This window comes from Megascapheus bottae, chromosome 14, assembly GCF_031878675.1.
Source record: "Megascapheus bottae isolate mThoBot1 chromosome 14, mThoBot2.hap1, whole genome shotgun sequence".
Taxonomy (NCBI): Eukaryota; Metazoa; Chordata; class Mammalia; order Rodentia; family Geomyidae; genus Megascapheus; species Megascapheus bottae.
Window position 1 is genome coordinate 17,336,349 of NC_143522.1, and position 23,426 is coordinate 17,359,774.

The following is a 23,426-nucleotide window of genomic DNA, read 5'->3' on the forward strand; positions in this document are numbered from 1 at the left end:
TCACTTCTCATATAAGCAAAAGTCAGACCTTCACGTGTGTAAATAAGTGTCACATTAAGATACAAATTACTTGAGGGTCGTTTAAAATATTCTTAGAATACAGTGAATGGAGAAATTTGGCTTCTTTTCAATGAATACTACACATGTAAACAATTAAAAGCCAGGTAGTGCCTCAGACAATACAGCATTCAGAACTATATTTCTCTCATGACTAGGAATGACTGGCATTTGCATTAAGTTGTAAGTTTTCTTTTGCTAATATTTCTTGCATACTTCTAGCCATAACATTGTGTCACCTATGACAGATCCACTTCCAAATCACTGGAGCCCAGGTAGCCCTGCTCTTCCTGGCTGGGAAAGGGCTGATGGTTGAAGCATGTTGTGATGGCCATGAGAAGTGTTAGTCCAGTGAAGTGTTAGTCCAAACCTCGCTAAAGGAAGGTCTGCAGATGCAGCTATGCACATGAACAATGGAGGTTTTTGTTCAGAGGCCTTCATGTGTACTTCCAAAACCTTGGCCTGAAGAACAAATAGGAGGAACCAGAGAAGAGAGAGAAAAACAGAGGAAACAACAAAATCCTATATATGAACTATCTCATGCTAAGGCTGGAAGATCATTAGCAGATTACTGTGGAAGTTTCTAAAGCTTCCCGATGTTGCAGAGACAAACAGTTTAGTAGTAAAACCTGGATGTAATCTGTGTAGCAGGATAAAAATTCATCAACATGAGCGATTCAAAGTGAATCCAAATTAAGTGTTTAGTTATGAATTTGGGGAAGTAGCAGCTTTTGATTTGCTTACATCTGTGCCAACTATTAAGTCGGCTATTTACTAAAATAAGCCTCACCTGGAAAACAGACAAAATCTTCAAACACAAAAGCAAAAACTTCCAATGCCACCGCTGCACAAGCAAAATGGGTCTCAAGATTCCAAAACAGTTTTAACCCACAAGTATACCAAAGCTGAATTAAGTATGACTGTCACTGCCTTCACAGGCTGAAAGACAGATTGTGATAACTCTCAGGAGAGACAGGCTACCAGGAAGAAACGAAGCCACACTCTATCTAGTGAGCCTAAATTCTAACATTAAAACTCCCAAATCTTGGAGTTAGTTTAATGTCACTGACATTAACTAGCTTTAATTATTGCCACTTTATTCAAATGGATGCCATTTGATTAGGTAAGTACTGTGCATTATTTTTTTTAGGAGAAATGCAAAAGCTAATTCCTATTTGCTTAGATACCATGACCCCTTGAACAAAAAAAGAAAGTGAAGTATATTGGGCCAGCATTTGAAAGAAACTTTAAAAATGGAGTTATTTTAAACAGACCATTCAAGTTTCTAATAGCAACTGGCCCAGAGTAAAATAGGAGGTAGAGATAAGCCAAAGAAAGGATATTTGCAGTGTTGATAAAAACTTACGCAGTGAAGGAGAAAATAACAGGAGTCTGATTCATGAAGAGCAATCAGCCATAGTAGCACAAGAGTTTAGGAAATGTTTTCTTGATATAAAAATGCTGCCCAAGGAGGTGTTAGGCAGTCGGAAGAGGAAAAAAACAAACAAAAAGAAGTTGGTAGTCATCTTAGAGGATGTTTCAACTATTTATTTGCTTATTTATTGAAATGGGTTTCATCATGTTGCTTGCCCAGCTAGCTGGTCTTGAAGTGATGCAATTCAGCGTCCCAAACAGCTGGTATTATACAGGTACACACCACTCCTTGGACTTTTAAATAAATAGATGAATACAGTGCCTTTTAAATGAGTGTGGCTGCTGCCCTGGATTCAGTTTATTCTGATGGGGAGCACAGGCAGTAAGGAAGGCTCCTACACTCAAAAACCTAAGATCGGAGACCAAGCAGGCCTTCATAGCTACAAGAGCTGCTTGAAGCAGTGTTACGCTTCTGAAGGTAACATTTCCTGCCTCTCACAGGTATGGCCCTCTCCGCCATTCCCTCTTCACATCTGGAGGCACACATCTGGGAGGAAATTTGCCTACCAGGTTTCCCATAATACTCTAAAGAAACAAAAAAAGCATGTAGCTTCACATTTAAAGCCTTCATGTTCACACTGTAGATTAGTTAGATCCAGTTCTAAATGCAATCCCAACTTCAAAAACCAAAGCACTATGACTCTGCAAATAATGAATTCTTCAAGTTTTCTGGCAGGTTTGGGGATTATGGAAAAAGTGTCAAAAGACTCATAAACAAGCTGATGTCAGCTTGCTTACTAATGCATCTCAGGCTAGATAAAGGCTGGTGAACACCACCCATTTGACAATTAAAAGAAATGTAAATTTGGTGTAGGCTTTAATTCTTTCATTTGAAGTTCTCAATCCTCTTGTTGAGAGATTCCCACCTCTTCTACTTAAAGAGGCAGTTTTCAGCTCTGATAGCCACGAGTTTCCTAATGCTAACATTAAGCCTGTGGTTGACTTTCCTGTTAATATAATACAGTGGGAAATTAAAAGCTGAGCATGCAGAATAGTGCTATAAGGACTTTGCTCTTGTCACTCACTGAATTGAATCCATCTTCGTTCTTCAGTGTTTCATTATTATCATGGTCGTCACGGTGTGCCATGAGCTGGCAAGAGTTTTGTATGTTTGAAGAATTCAGGAGGGTGAGTTGGTCTTTATGCAGTAAGAAATGCAAAGTAAAATAAAACCTGGGAACAAATGCTCTGACTTTTGGGAATGTGAGTCTCTTATCTTAGTACCCCATCCAAACTCTTTCAATATTGCTTTTCAGTTTTTCCCTTTTTAGTCCATCCTCTGGCTTCTGGATCAAAGCTCTGTGTAATCAAAATAAATAAGCAAATTACACCGTATGTGGGGCAAATTGACTTGTTAGCATAGGTATTAGTCCACCAAGTTTTACCTATATTCTATTATAAAGAAATAAAGTTCTCAGAAGTTTTTAACAAAACTTTTCAGTTTCTGAAGGAGATAAATATGGTAGGAAGTGTGACAATTTCCAATAATAGCACTCAACCTTCCCTTTTACAATTAAGAACCACAACAATGCTGAACATGTGTACTTGCATTTGGACTGGTAAATTGTTGTTACTGCAGTTCCAGAACACTTTGGAGATCTTTGTTGTTATTGTTATTTAACAGGTGAGATGGACTTTCAGACTTTTAGACATGTTTAAGATGAAACTTGCAACTGAGCTTCTCCCAAGTTGATCACTTTTTAGTGTCGATGCACAAGACCTTCAAGATGGCTCATGAAAGAACACATGGACACTGAGAAGATGATCAAAGGACTCGAGAAAGATAGCTGGATGTGGAAGACATCCCTTTGAATGTCTCTCCCATGTTTCCTAGGGGGAGAGGGGTAGAGGGAAGAAAGAAGAAAGCCATTGAGAGCTGTTATTCCTTATGGCACTGACACAAACATTCAGCTTAGGTTAGGTAAGAGTTAACTTATCCCTGAAAATAAAGGCATCAGATTCTAAGCAGCTTTAGGAGTTCAATGCTTCCTTGGCCGTCTCCCAGGAGGTGGCTGCTATCCACCAAAGTCCTAAATTAAATGCAAGTGTTCTCGGCAAACAAGTTTCTCAGTCGTCGTTGTCACCGTGGATCAAGGCTGGATGGGTGGCTGTTACTGTGGTGGCTGCTGCTCTGGTGGCCCTTCCTGTTGGGGTGGAGCTGGCCGTGGCCCGGGGGGCCTGGGCATAGGCATGTCTTGGTGCTGCCTTTGTCTGTAAGCTATGACTGTTCCCAACAGCAGTGCAATGATGGTCATGAGGTAAAGGTCCCACTCAGGTCCCAGAAGCTGGTCCATATCCAGCTGGGTGAACATATCTCGGATCTTCGTGGAAATAGTGAAAAACAAACACACAAACAATTATCACTCCAATGTTAGGCAAGAAACTGTATAAGTCACATCACAAGTCAAAGAGACTTCAAGAGACTACTTTGAGAAACATTTTGAAATTTATTTTTTTGCCAGTCCTGGGCTAGAGCTCAGGGCCTGAGCACTGTCCTTGGACTTCCTCAAGGCTAGAGCTCTACCACCTGAGCCACAGCACGTCTGGCTTTTCTGTGTATGTGGTACGGAAGAATCAAACCTGGGTCTTTGTGCATGCGAGGCAAGCACTCTATTACTAGCCCCAACTCATACTATTTTTAAGGAAGAAAATTTTGGTGGCATTTTTAAGCTTTGCACTATCAGAAGAACCTAGGGCAGGCCTGGGGAGAGTCTCAGATTTTACTTTCTTTCTTTTTGCTTTTTAAGGTGCTAGTTCCACTCAGGCATTCATCTGGTTAAATGTTTGCTGCATGTAGCTAACTGTTTCAAATGGCTATGATTCTCCCCAAGTGGAAGGGAAGAGATCTCATCAGATATTTCTTCCTGTGTCCCTCAAGCTTTAAAATACATATGTCTAGGCCTAGGAAGGAATATGAATTATATTTTCATTATAAAAGAGGTACAAACCACTTACATTTGTCTCCCGTATATACTGTAAGAAATAGACAATGCCCAATTTGCAGAGAGCTAGGAAGACAGGAACTTGTGCATCTGGGCTGGCTTCCGCTGCCATATCATAAAAGCGTTTTGCAAGGTGAATATCCTATAATAGAAATAAACAGAGCAAAATTGATTTCTTGCCAATGCAGATACAGATACTTGCTTAGTTTCTATATGAGGAAAAGCCTGCTTCAGTTTTCAAGCTTTCATTTTAAAATCAATTTTCCTTGTTTTACTTTGATACGATTTCTTAAAACATCGAGATGAATAATTCTGATTAATTACGAAAGAAAACTAGAAAACTTGGAGGTTATTTTCACCAAGGCAGTATTCTACTTGCTGTGCAGATGTCCTGGATACAGCCACACATCTACCATAATTTCCCACCTTAGAATTAGTGATTCTGGGTGTCTCTTTCTGTGGTGACTCCTCAGGATTTTGCACCTCTGAGCAGTGCACTTGAAGAAGGAGCAGGGTGGAAGAGGGATGCCTCTTTTTGGAGAATAGAGAAACTGCTGTGCACACAGGACAGGAACCAAGTCTTGGACTGACTGGTCTGATAATGGGAAGTATGTCACGTGATAAGAGATCTTCTCAGAGCTGAATGTACTGAGTTGGCTGCTCTAGAGTTTTGAAAAACCTACAGAAAAGTATCTAACTGGAGTAATGTTCTTGATAGTACCATAATCTTAAAAATAAAAATTTATTTGTTAAATGAAAGGAAGGTATCTAAATGAGATTAAAGAAGCAATTTTGACAAAAAAGTATAGTAACAAAATGAAACAATGTTCTCTCAATTCCTGAGAGCATATTAGGTCAAGAAAGAGTCCGTGTGACAAAGCAAGTCATGAATAGAATTTTTCAGTACATTTCTAGAAAATAGCAAAGTGAGTGGCTCCAGTGATCTTGCCCATCTTGGTTTCTAGTTTATTTTTTCCTTTCAACACAATGAAAAATGTCCTAATTAAACAATCTAATTAAGCTATCAGTGAATGCAGGTAGGTTTTTTTTTTTTTTTTTCTTTTTGTGGGTCATTGGGGCTTGAACTTGGCTTGGGCACTGTCCCTAAGCTCTTCAGCCCAAGGCTACCACCCTACCCTTGAGCCAAGCCCCACTTCCCATTTTTTAGAAGTTAATTAGAGATAAGAGTCTCAGGTCCTTTGGTGCCTGAGCTGGCTTTGAACCTTGATCCTCAGATCTCAGTCTCCTGAGTAGCTAGGATACAGGCGTAAGCCACTGCGCCTGGCTAAATTCAGTTTTTGTTTGTTTTTTTGGTTGGTCATAGGGATTGAACATAGGGCCTGATCACTGTCCCTGAGCTTTCTCACAGTGATCTACCATTTTGGGCCACAGCTACACTTCTTTTTTCTAGTGGTAGAGATGAGAATCTCATAGACCTTTTCTGCCTGAGCTGGCTTTGAACCATGATCCCCAGATCTCAGTCTCCTGGGTAGCTAGGAACATAAGTGTGAGCCACTGGTGCCCAGCTGTTTTTTTTTTTTTTTTTTTTTTGCCAGTCCTGGGCTTGAGCTCAGGGCCTGAGCACTGTCCTTGGACTTTCTCAAGGCTAGCACTCTGCCACTTGAGCCTCAGCACCACTTCCGGCTTTTTCTATATATGTGGTACCAAGGAATCGAACCCAGGTCTTCGTGCATGCTAGGCAAGCACTTTAACCACTAGGCCAAACTCCCAGCCCCCAGCTGTTTTTTTTAAGACATGGTTCCTGCTACATACCCTGCCTGAACTCAAATTTATGATACTTCTGCTTCAATCTCCTGAATGCAATATCTGATTTTTGGCACACTATCGTACAAGTAGTTTAAAGAAAAAAAAATATATAGAGAGTGAGCGAGTGAGCAAGTGAGCAGTGAGTATGCACCAGGAATGATAACTCACACCTGTAATCTAGATATCTGGGACATTAGTTGGAAGGATTACTGACACATGCCTACAATCCCATGTATGTATGTATGTATGTCCCAAATATATATATACAAAATATATGAAAAATAATATAAACCATTAAAGGCTAGAGGCATGGGTCAAGTGGAAGAGGAATACTTGCTGAGTAAGTACAGGGCCCTGAGTTCAAACCTCAATACTGCAAATATATGTGCATATGTGTATTTATATATTAAAAAACTATGTACTAATGTATATAATTATATATATAAGGAAGCAGTGGCTAAAATACCAATTTAGGGAGAAAAAGAAACGATAAAATTTTCAATTAAATACTTTTTATATCTCCAATCCTCTTCAATATAGTACTATAATTCTAGCTAGAGCAATAAGGGAAGAGACAAACATCAAGGGATCCAAACAGGGAAAGAAGTAAGACTCTCCCTCTTTGCAGATGACATGATCCTGTATTTAAAGAACTCCACAGATTCCCAAGTTACTTGAGCTATCTGAAACTTCAGCAAAGTAGCAAGGTATAAAATTAACCTACAAAAATCAGTAGGTTTTTTGTATGCCAACAATGAAAAGAGTGAGGCTGAAATCAGGAAAGCAACTCCTTTTTTAAAAGCCTCAACCCCCCCCCCCCAAAAAAAAACCCACTAGGAGGGCAGAGTGTGGCCTAGTGGCAATGTTCACCTAGCACGCACGAAGCCCTGGGTTTGATTCCTTGGTACTACACACACAGGAAAAAGCTGGAAGTCTTGCTATGGCTCAAGTGGTACAGTGCTAGCCTTGAGAAAGCACAAAGACAGTGCCCAGGCTCTAAGTTCTAGCCCCAGGATTGGCAAACAACAACAACAAACCTCAGAATCAACTAAAAAAGATGTGAAGAACCTGTGCTAAAAAACTTTAAAAACCTGAAAAAGGAAATTAAAGCAGATTTAAGGAAGTGGAAAATACAACACTCCAAGATTAGGATTGACATTGTGAAAATGGCAACATCTCTGGTCAGAAAGGAAATGCAAATCAAAACACTGAGATTCCACCTGACCCCAGTTAGAATGGTGTTATCAAGAAAACTAACAATAAGGGATGATAATGGGGATGTGCCCAAAAAGGAATGCTACTACACTGTTGCTGGAAATGAAAACTTGTTCACTCTGGAAAGGAGGTTCTTCCAAAGACTAAATATAGAACTTCCCTATGGCTGAGTTATTCCACTCCTGGGCATCTAACCAACTGACCACAAACTAGGCTACACTAAAGCCACTAGCACAGCCATGTTCATTGTAGCATTGTTTACCTTAGCCAAAAGATGGAATCAACCCAGATGCCACTCAGTGGATGACTGGATCAAGAAAATGTGGTATATATACACAATGGAATTCTATGCTTCTCTAAGAAAGAATGACATCGCCCCATTTGTAAGGAAATGGAAAGACTTGGAAAAAATTATACTAAGTGGAAGTGAGCTAGACCCAAAAAAACATAGGCTGCATAGTTTCCCTCATTTATAATAATTAGAATATGCTTACTAATCTACAGGTAAACCTAATGGATAGTAAAATAATTACACCTGGAAATGATTATAATAGGTATGTGCATATAAAATGATGCATATCAAAATTAATTCTAAGAAATGAAAAAAAGAGGGTATTTTTTTGGTACTGTTTAAAATTCTTTTTCTTTCCCTATTCTTTTCTTTTGGTTTATTCACTTTTGTTGTTTTTGTTTTCTGTACCCTTTGTCATGTATTTAAGTCTATCTGATTTGGGGAGTGGAAGTGGAAGCATAGAAATGGTGGGATAAGGAGTGAACTTATTCACAGTGAAACCTACTAGACACCATGTTGGAAATGAACTGTACAACTTGTCAGGAAGAGAAGTTAGGAGGCAAAACACAGGGAAAAAGATTGAGGGAGGGAGTGACACTGTTCTTGAGGAAATGTACTCATTACCTGACTTTTTTTTAACTACAATACTCTGTATATCACCTTTACAATAAAAATTTTAAAAGTATAAAAATTTTTTATATGTAAATAATCTGTAATGATGGATATTAAATTATTTTGGTATTTAGTTTCTATTATTATTGTTTTTGATGTACTGGAGTTTGAACTCAGTTCCCAGTCTTGTATTCAGCTTTTTTTTTGGGGGGGGGGCTTGAACTCTGGGTCTGGGCATTGTCCCTGAGCTCTTCAGCTCATTCAAGGCTATGGCCCTACCCCCTGAGCCACAGTGTCACTTCTGGTTTTCTTGTGGTTAATTAGAGATAAGTGTCTCATGAACTTTAGTGTCTAGGCTGGCTTTGAATCACAATCTTCAGATCTTAGCCTCCTGAGTAGCTAGGGTTATAGGTGTGAGCCATCTAGAGTCTTGTATTTGGAACAAGCATTCTACCAGTTAAGCCACATGCCCAGTTGCTACTGGAAATCTTAAAATAAATTTCATAATTTTATTTAAAAAATCTTAATAAATGGGGCCAGGAGTTTGGCCTAGTAGTAGAGTGCTTGCCTAGCATGCACAAAAACCCGGGCTCACTTCCTTGGTACCACATACAGAGAAAAGCTGGAAGTGGTGCTGTGGCTGAAGTCGTAGAACTCTACCCTTGAGAAAGCCCAAGGATAGTGCTCAGACCCTGAGTTCAAGCCTCAGGACAGGCAAAAAAAAAAAAAATAGGCAAAAGCTTAAAACCATAGGTCTACAGACTGTTAAACTTCACTAATAAGGTGGAGTCAGGGGCCAGGAGTTTGGCTTAGTGGTAGAGTGCTTGCCTAGCATGCACAAGACCTGGGTTCGATTCCTTGGTACCACAAACATAGAAAAGCTGGAAATGGGCTGTGGAAAGCTCTATCTTTGAGAAAGCCCAATGACAGCACTCAGGCCCTGAGTTCATGCACTCCCTCCCCCCCAAAAAAGAAAAGTGGAGTCAGAAATAACTTTAACAGTAGAAAATATCTTTCATTTTAAAATGATTTAGAAACATCAGAATTTGGCTAAAGATGGACCGATACTTTCTTAGTGAGTTATAACAGAGACAGTACTGAACTTGTATTATCAATCTGTCTTTAGCTTAATATCCTAAATGGAATAGTGTGGATCTCAATATGCATATGTGTGATGGAAGATAAGAGATAGGACAGTTTTTTGAAATTAGAAATGAGTGTTATACTTTATTGGGTTCAAACTGATGAAATTATAAATATAGGCATTTCCCCAATAATAATCAAATTGTTGAAATATCTGCTTTAAGGTCAAACTCACCTGCTTAATGCCTAGACCTTTCTCATGCATATATCCCAAATTAAACATAGCTTGTGCGCTGTGTTGTTGCTCAGAAGCAAGACGATAATGAATAAATGCAGTCTCATAATCTACATCAGTGCCAAATCCATAGAAATGGTAGTCTCCAAGCTTAATTCGAGCCACAGTGTAGCCTTCAATGAAAGTTAAATGCAAAATTGTCAATAAATAAAGTGTGCTTAAAAGAGATGAAATTCCTGTTTTTCTCCATTAATATGCTCTTATAATACATTTTTTTATCATACAACTTTATAAAGTTGTTAAAAGTTTAAATGAGACACATAACTCATTTTCAGAATGTTTTATAATAGCATTATACAAGTAAAAACCACCTTATTCTATTTTATCTTTGTTTGTTTCTTTGTTTATTTTGCCAGTCCTGGGCTTAAGCTCAGGGCCTGAGCACTGTCCTTGGACTTTCTCAAGGCTAGAGCTCTACCACTTGAGCCTCAGCACCACTTCCAGCTTTTTTCTATATGTGGTACCGAGGAATCGAACCTGGGTCTTCATGCATGCTAGGCAAGCACTTTAACCACTAGGCCAAACTCCCGGCCCCTCTTATTCTATTTTATAATAACTTAAATATCAGTTCCTTAGACCTGAAGAAGAGTGAGGCAGACAATGTTGAGAGGAGTATGTATGTGAATGAAATAATTGCAACAAAAGGAGTTTGGAAAGCTAAGTCTTTTTTGGCTTCAAGACTATTATATGTTCTATTTAGTTTCATTTTAGAAAATAAACTGGCTTCTTAACTAGAAATAAAATAGTGAACCACAGTATAACCATGTGTTCTTACAAAGACTTTGGAATTCAATGGAGCATTTGAGAATCAGTACTGATCATGATACAAGTAAGTTAAACAATAGTTAATATTTCTGATCAAAATTTTTTTTGTGTGTGGGGCGGTCATGGGGCTTGAACTCTTGGTTTGGGCACTGTCCCTGAGATCTTCAGCTCAAGGCTATTGCCCTACCCTATTTCTGATCAGTTTTTTTTTTTTTTTGCCAGTCCTGGGCTTGAGCTCAGGGTCTGAGTGCTCTCCTTGGACTTTCTCAGGGCTAGAGCTCTACCACTTGAGCCTCAGCACCACTTCTGGCTTTTTTCTATGTATGTGGTACCAAGGAATCGAACCCGGGTCTTTGTGCATGCTATGCAAAGCACTCTACCACTAGGCCAAACTCCTGGCCCGTATTTCTGATCAGTTTTAAGATAAATAATGACAACTTAATGTTTGTCAGAGATAAAAATGAATATAAAGTTTCCTGGGAGAGTCTCTTATCCTGAATTAACTACTCACCTTGAGATGCAGCCCTATTCCAGTGTAGCAAAGCTCTGGGGTAAGTTTCATTTTCACCGACAATGGTTGCTTCTCCTATAGGAAAAGAAACAAATACAAACTGGACATTTAGGAGAGGCATAAGACTTTCAGGGTTCATTTGCAAGACAGGGTGGAGCCTAACACAAATATTAAGCACACACTGAAGGGCTGGAGATGTAGCTCAGAGGCAAGGTACATGTCTGGCAAATACAATATTCTGGGTTGATTACTGGCAGTAAGACGATTGTAAAAGTCCCCCCAAAATACTGGGAAAAAACATACTGATTCAAAGGAATCATTCAGTTAGGATGGCACTATTTCCTGAAACATGCTTTATCCATAGAGCCCAAAATGAAATGAGTCACTGATCTCTTCGATCTCTTCTTCAGATCTGGTATTAGAAAATGATTGTTATGTATTTAATCTAGAGAAATGTACTGATTGAATGCAGAAGTAAATGAACTACGGCAGGACTAAAATGAACCTTACTCTGGTCAAGAATAAAGGCTGCATTGCTCTGGGCCACTTCATAGCCTTGTTCAGCTAGCAGGAGGTACTGTGTCACTGCAGAATTATAGTCACCATCTTTGTAGCTGTTATAGGCAGTCATAAGCCGCTCAGACCAACGACCTCGTTCACATACATTCTTAAACAACTGCAAAGAGAAAAACAAAACAAAAATTGTTGCATCTTGGCTACAATCTTGGTGGTTATTAGGTTTGCCCTATGAATCTCTAGCAGCTTGCCTTTTGTTTACGCTGAAAAAGTTGGCTGAAGGTGTGGCTCAAGTGGTAGAACATCAGTTATAAGGAAGCCAAGTGAACAGAAGGCCCTGAGTTCAAGCCCCATAAAATGAAGAAAAAAGTAAACAGATAATAGTAAACAAGTACATACACTGATTCTTGCCAGGTGTTAATCTAGTGATTTATATTTACTATGGAATGATCAATATACTTAAGTCTTCTGAGAGGTTCATAAGGGGTGATCCTATGCTCTTAAGTCTTACCAAAAGCCTACTAGGGTTTGAACAGGCAAGTCCCACAGATCATGTGTTTTATATGTGGTCACCAGCTAGGGGCACTGTTTTAAGGGGCTATGCACATTTTAGGAAGTGAGGCCTAGTGAGAGGAAGTAGGTCACTATGGGTGCATTTGGGGGGGGGGTCTTATCTTGTCATGCGTTCTTCTTTTTCTCCTGTACTGTTTCCTGTCCACCATGATATGAACTGCTTTGACATACCATAGCTTCCACAATGGAATTCAACCCTTGAGAGTGGGTGCTACAATAAATCTTTTCAACTTTAATAAGTTGTTTTTCTTGGATGTTTGGCCATAGTGATGAAAAAGAAACTAACAGATCACCCCATTTTCAAGTGAGGACACTAGAGCACAGATTTAGGAACTTTCCCAAACATTTGTCAAAGTCACTGTAAATTTACGAGGACAGCCAAAGAGGAAAATTTCTTTCTTTTTTGTTTGAATCAGATCCTGTTCCAGCAGACATCAACATGTCCTCCTATATTGATTTTATTAGGGAGAGACAAAATAAACACACCGACTCCAAGAATCTTCTTCACTATACTAATGCTAGTAAGCTCAGTCTTTTTCTGCTGTAGAGGAGAGGACAGCATGTAAAGAAAACCAAAATGAAAAGAGCAGGCAAACCCATTTCCTGACTGCGTAGGTAGGAAAGGCCTTACCTCCACGGCAGTGTGACAGGATCTCATCACCCCTGTGCCACTGGCATGCATCTGTGCTAGATTATAGAAAGCCAAGATGTGCCCTCCTTGAGAAGCTAAATTAAAATACTTCAGGGCTTGTTTATAATCTCTCTTGACTCCAATGCCATCTATAAAGGGGGGAAAAAAAAATCACAAGATTTTTTTTTGTCTTTTCAAAAAGTATTTTTATTGCCTTCCAAGAGCTGTACGAAGGAGCTGCTACTCAACAAAACACACTACGAATACATTGTGTCTTCATCAGTGACACCTCTTCTCTCATTTTTAAAAATTTTGTAGAATATATATTGAAGTATGTTTTATAGGTGTCTTAGAGAAGCCATACTTATTTTTTTTTGAGGTGATAAATATTTTATTCTACTTTGGACATGTGGCAATATATACATGTTCTAAAATTTTGCTCATTACCCTTTAGTTACTTTTATGAGTCAATAAAAATAAATAGAATATCTATGTTATAAGGCCATATAGTATGAGGCTAAATGAAAGGACCTCCAGGATCTGGAAACAAGAGCCATATAATGTGATTGTTGTTGTTAATGTACTATGTTATTTCTCATCTCTTTTGTTGTCCCTTGGTTATCTCACTATTGTTACAATATCTTACCTTGTATTGTATATAAGTTTATTTGTTTATTTGAAATAGGAGAGGGAAGGGGGAAAAGAAGATGAGGGGTGGGAGTGGGAAGAGGAAAATGGGGACAAAATCATGAGAAGGGGTAGCAAGTTTGTGAAGTATTGCATCTTTTATCTGGCAAATATAATGTAACCCTTCTATTAATTACAATGTAGAATTCTTTTTTTCATATATTTTTATTGTAATTAATAGAAGGGTTATATTATATTCACCAGATAGAAGGTGCATTACTTCACAAACATTGATTGATACCCTTTCTCATGTCTTGGTTAAAATATGGAATTCTACATAGCCAACAGACACAATAAAATAATGGCATTCACAGGGAAGTAGATGAATCTCGGACGAATCATGCTGAGTGAGACAGGTCAAGACCAAAGGAACAAAAGGCACATGGTATCCTTAATAAATGAGAAGCCATACTTATAAGGAATAAAGTTCCAATGAAAGTTTTAGTGAACCATGTGAATTTGATAAATATAGAACTATATAATTTATAATAAAAAACAAAATGCACAAATAACTGAAAGTGGGACAGTCATCAGCCAGAACTGGCTACCTTCCATTTTCACATCATAGATACAGATCTTCGTGTATCTATCACTAATTACACGGTTACTTACTATAGTACATGGAACCAAGCTGTAGCTGCCCATCCACCCAGCCTTGTTCAGCAGCTTTCTGAAAATACTTCAATGCCAGATCATAGTTCTGTAAAAAATATGACAAAAATGATGTAAAAGCTCAGAAGGCAGAAATATGCAGAAGTTAGGAGGTTCTTCATTGGAAGGATGAACAGAACACATAAAATACCCCTGAGGGGTCACTGAAAGGACTACTTGGACTTTTTGTTTATGTAATACATAGCTGTTAATGTCAGGTCAGGATTAGTATTTAAGATTATGCAAAAGGGTGGGGGGAGGGAAATGGGGACAAAAACATGAGAAGGGGTATCAATGTTTATGAAGTAATGTACCTTCTACCTGGCAAATATAATGTAACCCTTCTATTAATTACAATAAAAAATTAAATAAAGAAAGAAAATGAAAAAAAAGATTGTGAAGAAAAACAAATAATAGTTTTTATGTAAAAATTTGTATGTAGCTTCTTAGAAAGCATAAATACAACTAGAATTCCAGATCAGGAATTCAGAAATAATCATTCTTCTACTAACCTTTATAAACTTTTTTTTTTCTAAAATATTAAGAAAAGTGGCTCATATCTGTAATCCTACCTATTCAGGAGTCAGATCTGAGGATCAAAGTTCAAAACCAGCCCAGGCCCAAAACACTCTTATCTCTAACCACCAGAAAAAAGTAGAGCTGTGCCTCCATGTGGTAGAGTGCTTGAGCAAAAGACCCTAGGGATAGCACCCAGGCTCCGAGTTCAAGCCTTACAACTGACTAAAAAAGGAAAATAAACTTTCTTTCTTTGTTTCTTCTTTGTGTACTTTATCACACAATATATGATTACTAGATTTCAAAGGTCATGTGTTATCCCCAGAGAAAGGTTAAAATTAACACAAACATGACTCTGAACTTTAATATCTTACAATGACTAGAAGGAATCAAAAGGACGCCAAATTACTGCCTTCAGTGTTATAGACTAACTATAGATTAGACTTTTAAGTCTAGGTCTTAATTTCATGCCCAATAAAAAGAACATTTTGCTTGAGATGATCCTATAGAATCAGGGACATCTACCACAGGAGGTAGCACAGAATAAGATCCAGTGGCCAAAGAAAACCAAGATAGCTTTCAGTCACAGAACCAAAGTCAAATAAAGTAGAACCAGGAAACATCAACTAGACTGACATATTGGAGCCGAGTGGTGATCGGGTCAGAGACAGCAGTTGTATGACCACCAAGAAAAAAAGAATGAATAGCAGTGGCTTGGTGCAGTCTGTTCAAACTTGGCGTTACTGAAGGGCTATAGATAAGACAGGTGGTAAGTGGGAGAGACTTGAACATTTTCTTAGGCTTGAGTAAAGAAGTGTAGGCAATAGTAGTCCTGGCCCAGTGGCTCATGCCTATAATCCTAGATAGTTGTAAGGTAGAGATCAAGAGGATCATGATTTGACACTAGTTCAGTGAAAAAGTGAGATTTCATCTCAACAAATAAGCTGAGCATGACGCTTCATTCCTATGATCCCATATATGGGAGGTATGGGTTTTTGCTTGGGCAAAAAATGAGGTCCTATAACCTAAAGCTAATTGGGCTAGATGTGTGTCCTAAGAGCAAGGCTTGAGTTCACACCTTAGTAGTGCTAAAAAATATAAATACATAATAAGGCAAGGGAGATTTTTAAACCCTGAAAAATGGGAACAATAAAGGGTAGAGGTTACACATGGAAGAATGAAAAAGCTTCACTCCTTCAGAAGGAGATGGTGCTAGAGCTGTCTCAAGATGGCAGCTGAGATGGGACTGTGACATATGAAGTCTGTTAGAGGCCACAGGAGAAAGCTCAACTTTGGTTGATATGGAACAGCCTCACCTGGGCTGACTGGAAACTGGTTAAGGAGCAATTTCACCCTTCATCAACTGACTGCTCACAAAAATCAGAATGCTAGACTGCACACTTACAACTTGAACTCCTCTCCCGTAGAGGTAGGCCATTCCCAGCCCACTCTGTCCAACTGGGTTGCCCTGTAAACCAGAGAAATCAGACAAGAGTAAAAAGGAGTCCATGACAAAAAGGCAAGAATAAACGACTGAGAGAAATCACTTGCAAGTACATTCAAACACATGTCTTAATAGCTTTCATTCAAAACAAAACTTCCTCCTCTTTAGACTAAACAATCTGACTTTCAGACTTTTGGGGACTGTTCCTATTTTGTTTTCAAGAGTAAAGAGAAAGTACAGTGAGGCCTAGTTTGGGTGACTTACTTTATCTGTATCATGAATTTGTGATACAAAACATGGTTAATGTATTAGATCAAAATTAAAAGTAAGTTACATTTTTTTTTTGGTAGTGTTTTCTTGGCAACTGCTGTCCCAATAAACAATGCGTATATTATGGGGTAGAGTCGTGTGCTAGCAGCAGGCTGTTATCGGTGGGAAGACATACTTAAGACTTAGCAGAGTGTCATGGAGCAAGGGCAATCAATGGTTTGAAACTCAAAAGAAAAAAATCTACTAGAATTCACCTAAACCTAGACAGATGGAACACCTCTTTAAAAAAAGTGTCACAGAGGGCCGGGAGTTTGGCCTAGTGGTTAAAGTGCTTGCCTAGCATGCATGAAGACCCGGGTTCGATTCCTCGGTACCACATACATAGAAAAAAGCCGGGAAGTGGTGCTGAGGCTCAAGTGGTAGAGCTCTAGCCTTGAGAAAGTCCAAGGACAGTGCTCAGGCCCTGAGCTCAAGCCCAGGACTGGCAAAAAAAAAAAAAAAAAAAAAAAAAAAAGTGTCACAGAATTTCCCCGGGAAGCACGCAAGTGCATTTGAAAGTACAGTAACACAGTAGTTGCCAAAGAGGTAAGTGTACACGATGGGGCCTACGTGTCCATAGGCAGATTTTCTGCACCTAAGAAACCTTAAATTGTGCATCAGGATTACCAAAAGAACTAGATTTCATAGCTAAAAAAACAATTGATTCCCCGGTGAGGAAACTTTTCGAATACATTTAAATCGAGTTAATATTCAACAATCTATTTCCTCAAAAAGGAACTGTTTTATATTGGGAAACCTTTGTGTAATCAATACATTTGCAGGAATCATGGTTACAGATACTCTGTTGATAATTTATGGCATGAGTTAGTTATAATCAATCCTTTAACCTACATGGTAAATTTATTATTTTTATTGAAGAATTTATTAACATTGATTTTTACATCATATTTCAAGTGACATGTTTAACAAACAAGTGTTCAAGAAGGGAATCTCTATATGGTAAATTTATTTTTTAAGTATCAGCATTATGGCCCACATGTCAATAATTGAGTCATAAAGTCTTACCATGTCAGCAGCTTTTTTGAAGTAGTGAAGAGCTGTCTCATTACTCTGAGGGACAATATCACTTCCTTCTGAATACATCTGAAAAGAGATATCCCACTTCATTTAGAACTCTAACCCTCTCTTCAATTATACTGCTTTTCAGTCAGTTTCATCTCATTTAGAGATTTTTAGGAAATCCATCTACAAAGTTATAATAGTCCACAAATATTTTAGAAGTAAGAGAAAACTTTTTTTTTTTTTTTTGTGGGTTGTGGGGCTTGAACTCTGGGCCTGGGGGCCTGTCCCTGAGCTCTTCAACTCAAGGCTAACACTTCACTACATTGAGCCACAGTGCCACTTCCTTTTTGGGGGGGGCTGGTCCTGGGAGCTGTCCCTGAGCCTCTTGGTGCTCAAGGCTACTGCTCTACCACTTGAGCAAACCAACATCTCAGTCTCCTGAGTAGCTAGGATTACAGGCATGAACCACCATTCCCAGCTTGTGTTACTTTTTTAAAGTACTGAAAGTGAAAGTTTTTTGATTCTTTCACAATGGGATCTATTAAATCTTTAGATGTAAATATTTTCTTCCTTGAGAAAAGAACTGCATGGACAGATGGATGAGAGCTGTCATATTTAAGAACATCAAGAAATCTGTAGATATATTTCAACCAACTTCTTTTCTTCAGACAATATGAAACAGCATTGTTTTAGCAGAACACTACATCACAAAGTATAATTACTATATGTAATACCACAAAGTAGGTTGCTCAGACACCAATAGCCAATTTCAACAAAGAATTAAGATACCAATAAACAAGAAAATGCTCTGGAATAGCATTTCTCTTAAGACAAGTTTGTAATACCCTACAGTAGAAATTTTACTCCCAATTTATGTTTTCAAATTGTAGCTTGTGAATACGACATGTGCGTACTATGCAAACATCTCTTGCTACTGTATAATACAGTAATAGAAGTACAGTACCTTTCCCAAGAAGGCCATAGCATGTGAATTGCCAGCATTAGCTGCTAAATTGAAGTAGTCAAAGGCTCTCTGTGAAATGAATATATGAAAAATAATTTTTTATTAAAGAATTTATTAACATTGATTTTTACATCATATTTCAAATGACATGTTTAACAAACAAGTGTTCAAGAAGGGAATCTCTCTATATAATCACTGGCACTTAATTCTTAGAACATAATCAAAATTAGGCTAAGGATTTGTATATCACAGATACATATTAATTTATGAAATAAAACATTATATCTGGGCCAGGAGTTTGGCCTAGTGGTAAGAGTGCTTGCCTAGCCTGCATGAAGACCCAGGTTCAATTCCTTGGTACCACATACATAGAAAAAGCTGGAAGTGGTGCTGTGGCCCAAGTGGCAGAATGCTAGCCTTGAGAAAAGCCCAAGGACAGTGCTCAGGCCCTGAGTTTAAGCCCCACGACTAGTAAAAAAACACAAAAAACAAACAAAAAAACCCCATTATATCTATAGAGTCATAGGTTTTTATGTCTATGTAGTTGTGTTTATATTTCCAATACCATGTCCATAGCATTGGGTATGCAAATATTGAGTTCTCGCTCTTGTACTGTTTGGATCTAATAGCCACAAAATAATTAGTTTTTAACAGAATGCCTTTCAGTTAAAATGTTTATTTCATCAACCCTGAAATGGTTTTAAAAACAAAAACCCCTATCTATATTTCAAAGTCCAAATATCCTTAAGTTTATTTTTATTTTTTTCTTTATTTTTTTTTGTAGGTCATGGGGCTTGAAGTTGGCCTGGGCGCTGTCCCTGAGCTCTTCTGCTCAAGGCTACCACCCTACCCTTGCACTAAGTCCCACTTCCCATTTTCTAGAAGTTAATTGCAGCTAAGAATCTCAGGTCTTTTTGTGCCTGGGCTGGCTTTGAACCTTGATCCTCAGATCTCAGCCTCCTGAGTAACTAGGATTACAGGCATGAGCCACTGCGCATGGCTCCTTAAGTTTATTTTACCTTTCAGGAACGCCTACGATCATTACCTGATGGTTTTGTTCAACTCCACGACCTCCATGCAGATGCAGCTGTCCCAGACCAACCTGAAAATGAACAACAATGAAGTAAAGGCAAATGGTAGCATCTGGCATACTAAATCTAGACCAGTAGGTAACCAGTTAGTTATAAAAGGCTTCTGCTTATAATATAAAGTCTAGAAATTTAGTCCAAAACCTAAAGGTATTACTCTATTTTAATTTGTGTAAAATTTCTATGTAATAAAAAGATATGGTGGGCTGGATGCTGGTGGCTCAGGCCTGTACTCCTAGCTATATTCAGGAGGCTGAGGTCTGAGGATTGTGGTTAGAAGCCAGCCTGGGCAGGAAAGTCAGTAAGACTTTTTTTTTTTGCCAGTCTTAGGGCTTGAACTCAGGGCCTGGGCACTGTCCTTGGGCTTTCTCAAGGCCACAGCCCCATTTCTGGCTTTTTCTGTGTATGTGGTACCAAGGAATCGAACTTGGGTCTTCATGCATGCTAGGCAAGCACTCTACCACTAGGCCAAACTCCAGGCCAAGTCAGTGAGACTTTTTTTTTTTTTTTGGCCAGTCCTGGGCTTGGGCTCAGGGCTTGAACACTGTCCTTGGACTTTCTCAAGGCTAGCACTCTACCACTTCAGCCTCAGCACCACTTCCGGCTTTTTTGTTATGCATGTGGTACCGAGGAATTGAACCCGGGTCTTCATGCATGCTAGGCAAGCACTCTACCACTAGGCCAAACTCCCGGCCCCATCAGTGAGACTCTTATATCCAATTAGCCACTAAAAAATTGAAGTGGTGTTGTGTCTCGAAGTGGATGAGTGCTAGCCTTGAGCTAAGGAGCTCAGGGGCAGTGTACAGACCCAGACTTTACACCCACCACTGACCAAAAAAAAAAAAAAAAAAAGGATAAACTACAAATATCTTCTGAAATGAGGCTGAAATAAAAGAATGTTCTGCTTTAAGGGAAATACTGAAGATACTTCTCAGGCAACAGAGGAAAGAATCTGAAGAACTTGGGGTGTAGAGGGAGGAGTGGCTCAAGTGGTAGTCACTTCTGTTCTTTTTCAGGTTCCCCCTTGGCTTTCTGGCTCACAGCTGGTCCTCTACACCTCGGGTCAGCATTTTTTTTCAAGTTAGTCTACTCAGGCTAGCTCTGAATCCTGATCTTCAGATCCAGCCTTCTGAGTAGCTAAGATTACAGGTGTGGGCCACCAGTACCTGGCTTCTATTATTCATTTCTGTGTCCTAGATCAGAAACAACTGCAAACCTAGTAGAAGAGAAAGATAGATATTATAGTGCTTTACATCTTACTACCATAAAAACAAGCCAGGAAGCCCACAGATGCATAGGTGTATGGAATTTTGATCAGTATTACCTATTTAACATTAAACAAACCTTTCTTCTTTTGGAAGAAATTATAAACTAAGATGAACAAAAGAACCATGAGCAATAAGTAGTTGCTCCAGAGAGCACCTGATATTCTAGGAGTTCCAAAAAGCTTTCATTGCATGTGCCAGTGCTATCCCATTCAAGTATTAATTTCCAATTGGGCTTTGTGGGTAAGCCATCTGCCCAGCTTTCAGGAACTATCAATACCTGGGCTCTAGCTTTCAGGAACTATCAATACCAGGGCTCTAACCCAGATAAACCCAGGGACTCTTGGTATTTTTTTTTCTTTACCTAAAGTAAGCTACTAATTGCTTAGAGCAATGCATACATTACTTAAGAGATATGTCTATTCCTTCCCCAGATTAGAACATACAAAGAAGGAAGATATTACCTGGGATTTTTAAGTGCATACCTGTGCTTGTACATCACCTTTCTCAGCTAGGAACTGGTAATACTGAATCAAATCTTCTTCTAGCATCCCACTATTCATTCCTGGGTTTTCCACTTCATCAGGCAGCCTTATTCTCTGTACTACTGAGCCTCCTGTTAGTGATATATCACTAGCAACTAAAATATGAGGGCAAAACAACAATGCAGAGAGGAGTCAGAAGACTGTCTTATAGAAAGTATAATTCCAGACATGTTAATACTACTTTTTCTACAGTAGTCTCTAGATCACAGAACTATTACATAATAAATTATTATGCAACAAATTAGAATTTTCAATAAAATATTTAAGAATTAATCAACTAACTTAAAGGTTGAATACATGTGAAACTTATGATACTCAAATGACATAATAAAAACAGATGTATTTAAAATTAATTACATTTTACATGAAGTAGAAAAAAGAAATAGCTACCATGATTGGCAACAAGACGATAATGGGTCAGTGCCGACTCACAACTCTGGAGGACTCCTATTCCAGCCCAGTACCGGTAACCCTGTAAGACACTTTCAGGTGAGAGATGGCAGGTCCACCGGCTTTCATGGCATTCTTCTTAGAACAAATAAAGCTAAAACATACTCTGTTGTCCTCTGATCCAAATTAACTAGCATCTCTTTTATCTCTACCTTTAAGTTCTGAGGTCATTCTGTGGCAAATTTAACAAGCCAGACAATATCTAGGAACCAGAATAGTTCCTAGAGCTTTATTCATGATGTTATGCATTGTACTCATAAAAGCAAATTGATTAGGCTCTCACACAGACCAATTTTAGTCTTACATTAGATATAATCTTCACAAAAATGAGGTGATCTTTCAAGCCAGCAAAGGAACAGTGAGTAAAAGGGGCTAAAGGACACTACTGGAAGTAGGTCTAGGAAAAACAGCAATAAATGACTTCAGAAAAATTGGTAACATCGCTAATCATGGAGACCATAAAAGAAAGTAGAACTTTTAAGACTCAGTCTGTTATGACTCTATAGACGTAATGTTTTACTACATAATTAATATATATTTATGACAAACAAACCCTCAGCCTAATTTTAATTATGTTCTAAAATCTAAGTGCCAGTGATTATAAATAGAGATCCCTTTCTTGAATACTTGTTTGTTAAACACGTCATTTGAAATGATACAAAAATCAATGTTAATACATTCTTTAATAAAAAAAAAACAATCAGTCTGTAGCCGGGCGTGGTGGTTCATGCCTGTAACCCTAGCTACTCAGGAGGCTGAGATCTGAGGATCAAGGTTCAAAGCTAGCCCAGGAACAAAAGGACTTTAGACTCTTATCTCCAATTAACTTCTAGAAAATGAGAAGTGGGGTTTGGTCCAAGGGTAGGGCGGTAGCCTTGAGCTGAAGAGCTCAGGGATAGCACCCAGGCTGAGTTCAAGCCACATGACCTCCCCACCCCCTAAAAGGAAAAAAAAAATTAGTCTGTACTTAACTTTATAAACTCTGCCAATCCTCAAGGCATAACTACTTAATGACATGCATACTTAATAATCCAAATCTATAGTTATTATTTAAGAAGTTTGGTAACTAATTTTGAAAAGAATTATGAAATGTTTAATATATATTTCCCATACAAAAACCAAAGTTTCATGTTTTATAAACATTTACCTGAAAGGAATTTTGCAATTAGTAATTTGAGGAATGTTACCAGAGTAAACCAACAAATAACAAAAAAATCAACATTAGTAAGAGATACTCCAAAACTTAAGTTTTTCATTCAACTGCTTCACTAGGTTGACCCTGTAACATTTCCAAGTCCAAGCTCCTTCCCATGACTCAGCACTCTTTATCTTATATCCTATCTGTCCTGCCTATCCTGTTCTGACTTTTGGACTGCTTTTACTCTCATTTCTACTCTCTTTTACAGTCTTGCAACAACAAATTTGCAATCACTTGAAACAGTGCCATGCATCAGAGGATATGTGACTTACACTAAATGAGTGGCAGATTAAGCACCCTGGCAGAAAAATCATCTGGAGGAAAGATTCTATACTTACTTACTAAGTTACTGAAGTGATCAATGCTATCAGGGAACACAGAAACATTCTTAAGTGTCCTTTATAGCACACAGTCCATGGTTCTGTAAGTCCTTCATCAATTTAGATAAAAAAAATCTGTCATAACTCAATCCAAAAAAGCATATTGGTAAATAATTCCAGGGTAAAGAAAGTTTTTATTCCCATGTATATTCAATTTTTTAATGCCTATTAAGAATCTGGAGAACATGCTGGGAATGGTGGCTCACGCCTGTA

At 38.4% G+C, this 23,426-nt stretch overlaps 1 protein-coding gene across 1 annotated transcript in view; it reads right to left on the minus strand.

The window, feature by feature from the left end:
* Nucleotides 1–316: 316 nt before the first annotated feature.
* Sel1l (SEL1L adaptor subunit of SYVN1 ubiquitin ligase) overlaps nucleotides 317–23,426 on the minus strand; it is a 46,583-nt gene continuing 23,473 nt past the window's right edge. The window contains exons 9-21 of the mRNA XM_090344658.1: nucleotides 21,576–21,657; nucleotides 21,126–21,280; nucleotides 19,333–19,389; nucleotides 18,288–18,356; nucleotides 17,327–17,404; nucleotides 15,953–16,015; nucleotides 13,993–14,080; nucleotides 12,694–12,842; nucleotides 11,484–11,649; nucleotides 10,974–11,048; nucleotides 9,638–9,810; nucleotides 4,447–4,575; nucleotides 317–3,812 (exon numbers count right to left, since the gene is read on the minus strand). Coding sequence (XP_090200784.1) covers nucleotides 3,603–3,812; nucleotides 4,447–4,575; nucleotides 9,638–9,810; nucleotides 10,974–11,048; nucleotides 11,484–11,649; nucleotides 12,694–12,842; nucleotides 13,993–14,080; nucleotides 15,953–16,015; nucleotides 17,327–17,404; nucleotides 18,288–18,356; nucleotides 19,333–19,389; nucleotides 21,126–21,280; nucleotides 21,576–21,657 — 1,494 coding nt within the window. The 3' untranslated portion in view covers nucleotides 317–3,602. The remainder of the gene's footprint in view (nucleotides 3,813–4,446; nucleotides 4,576–9,637; nucleotides 9,811–10,973; nucleotides 11,049–11,483; nucleotides 11,650–12,693; nucleotides 12,843–13,992; nucleotides 14,081–15,952; nucleotides 16,016–17,326; nucleotides 17,405–18,287; nucleotides 18,357–19,332; nucleotides 19,390–21,125; nucleotides 21,281–21,575; nucleotides 21,658–23,426) is intronic.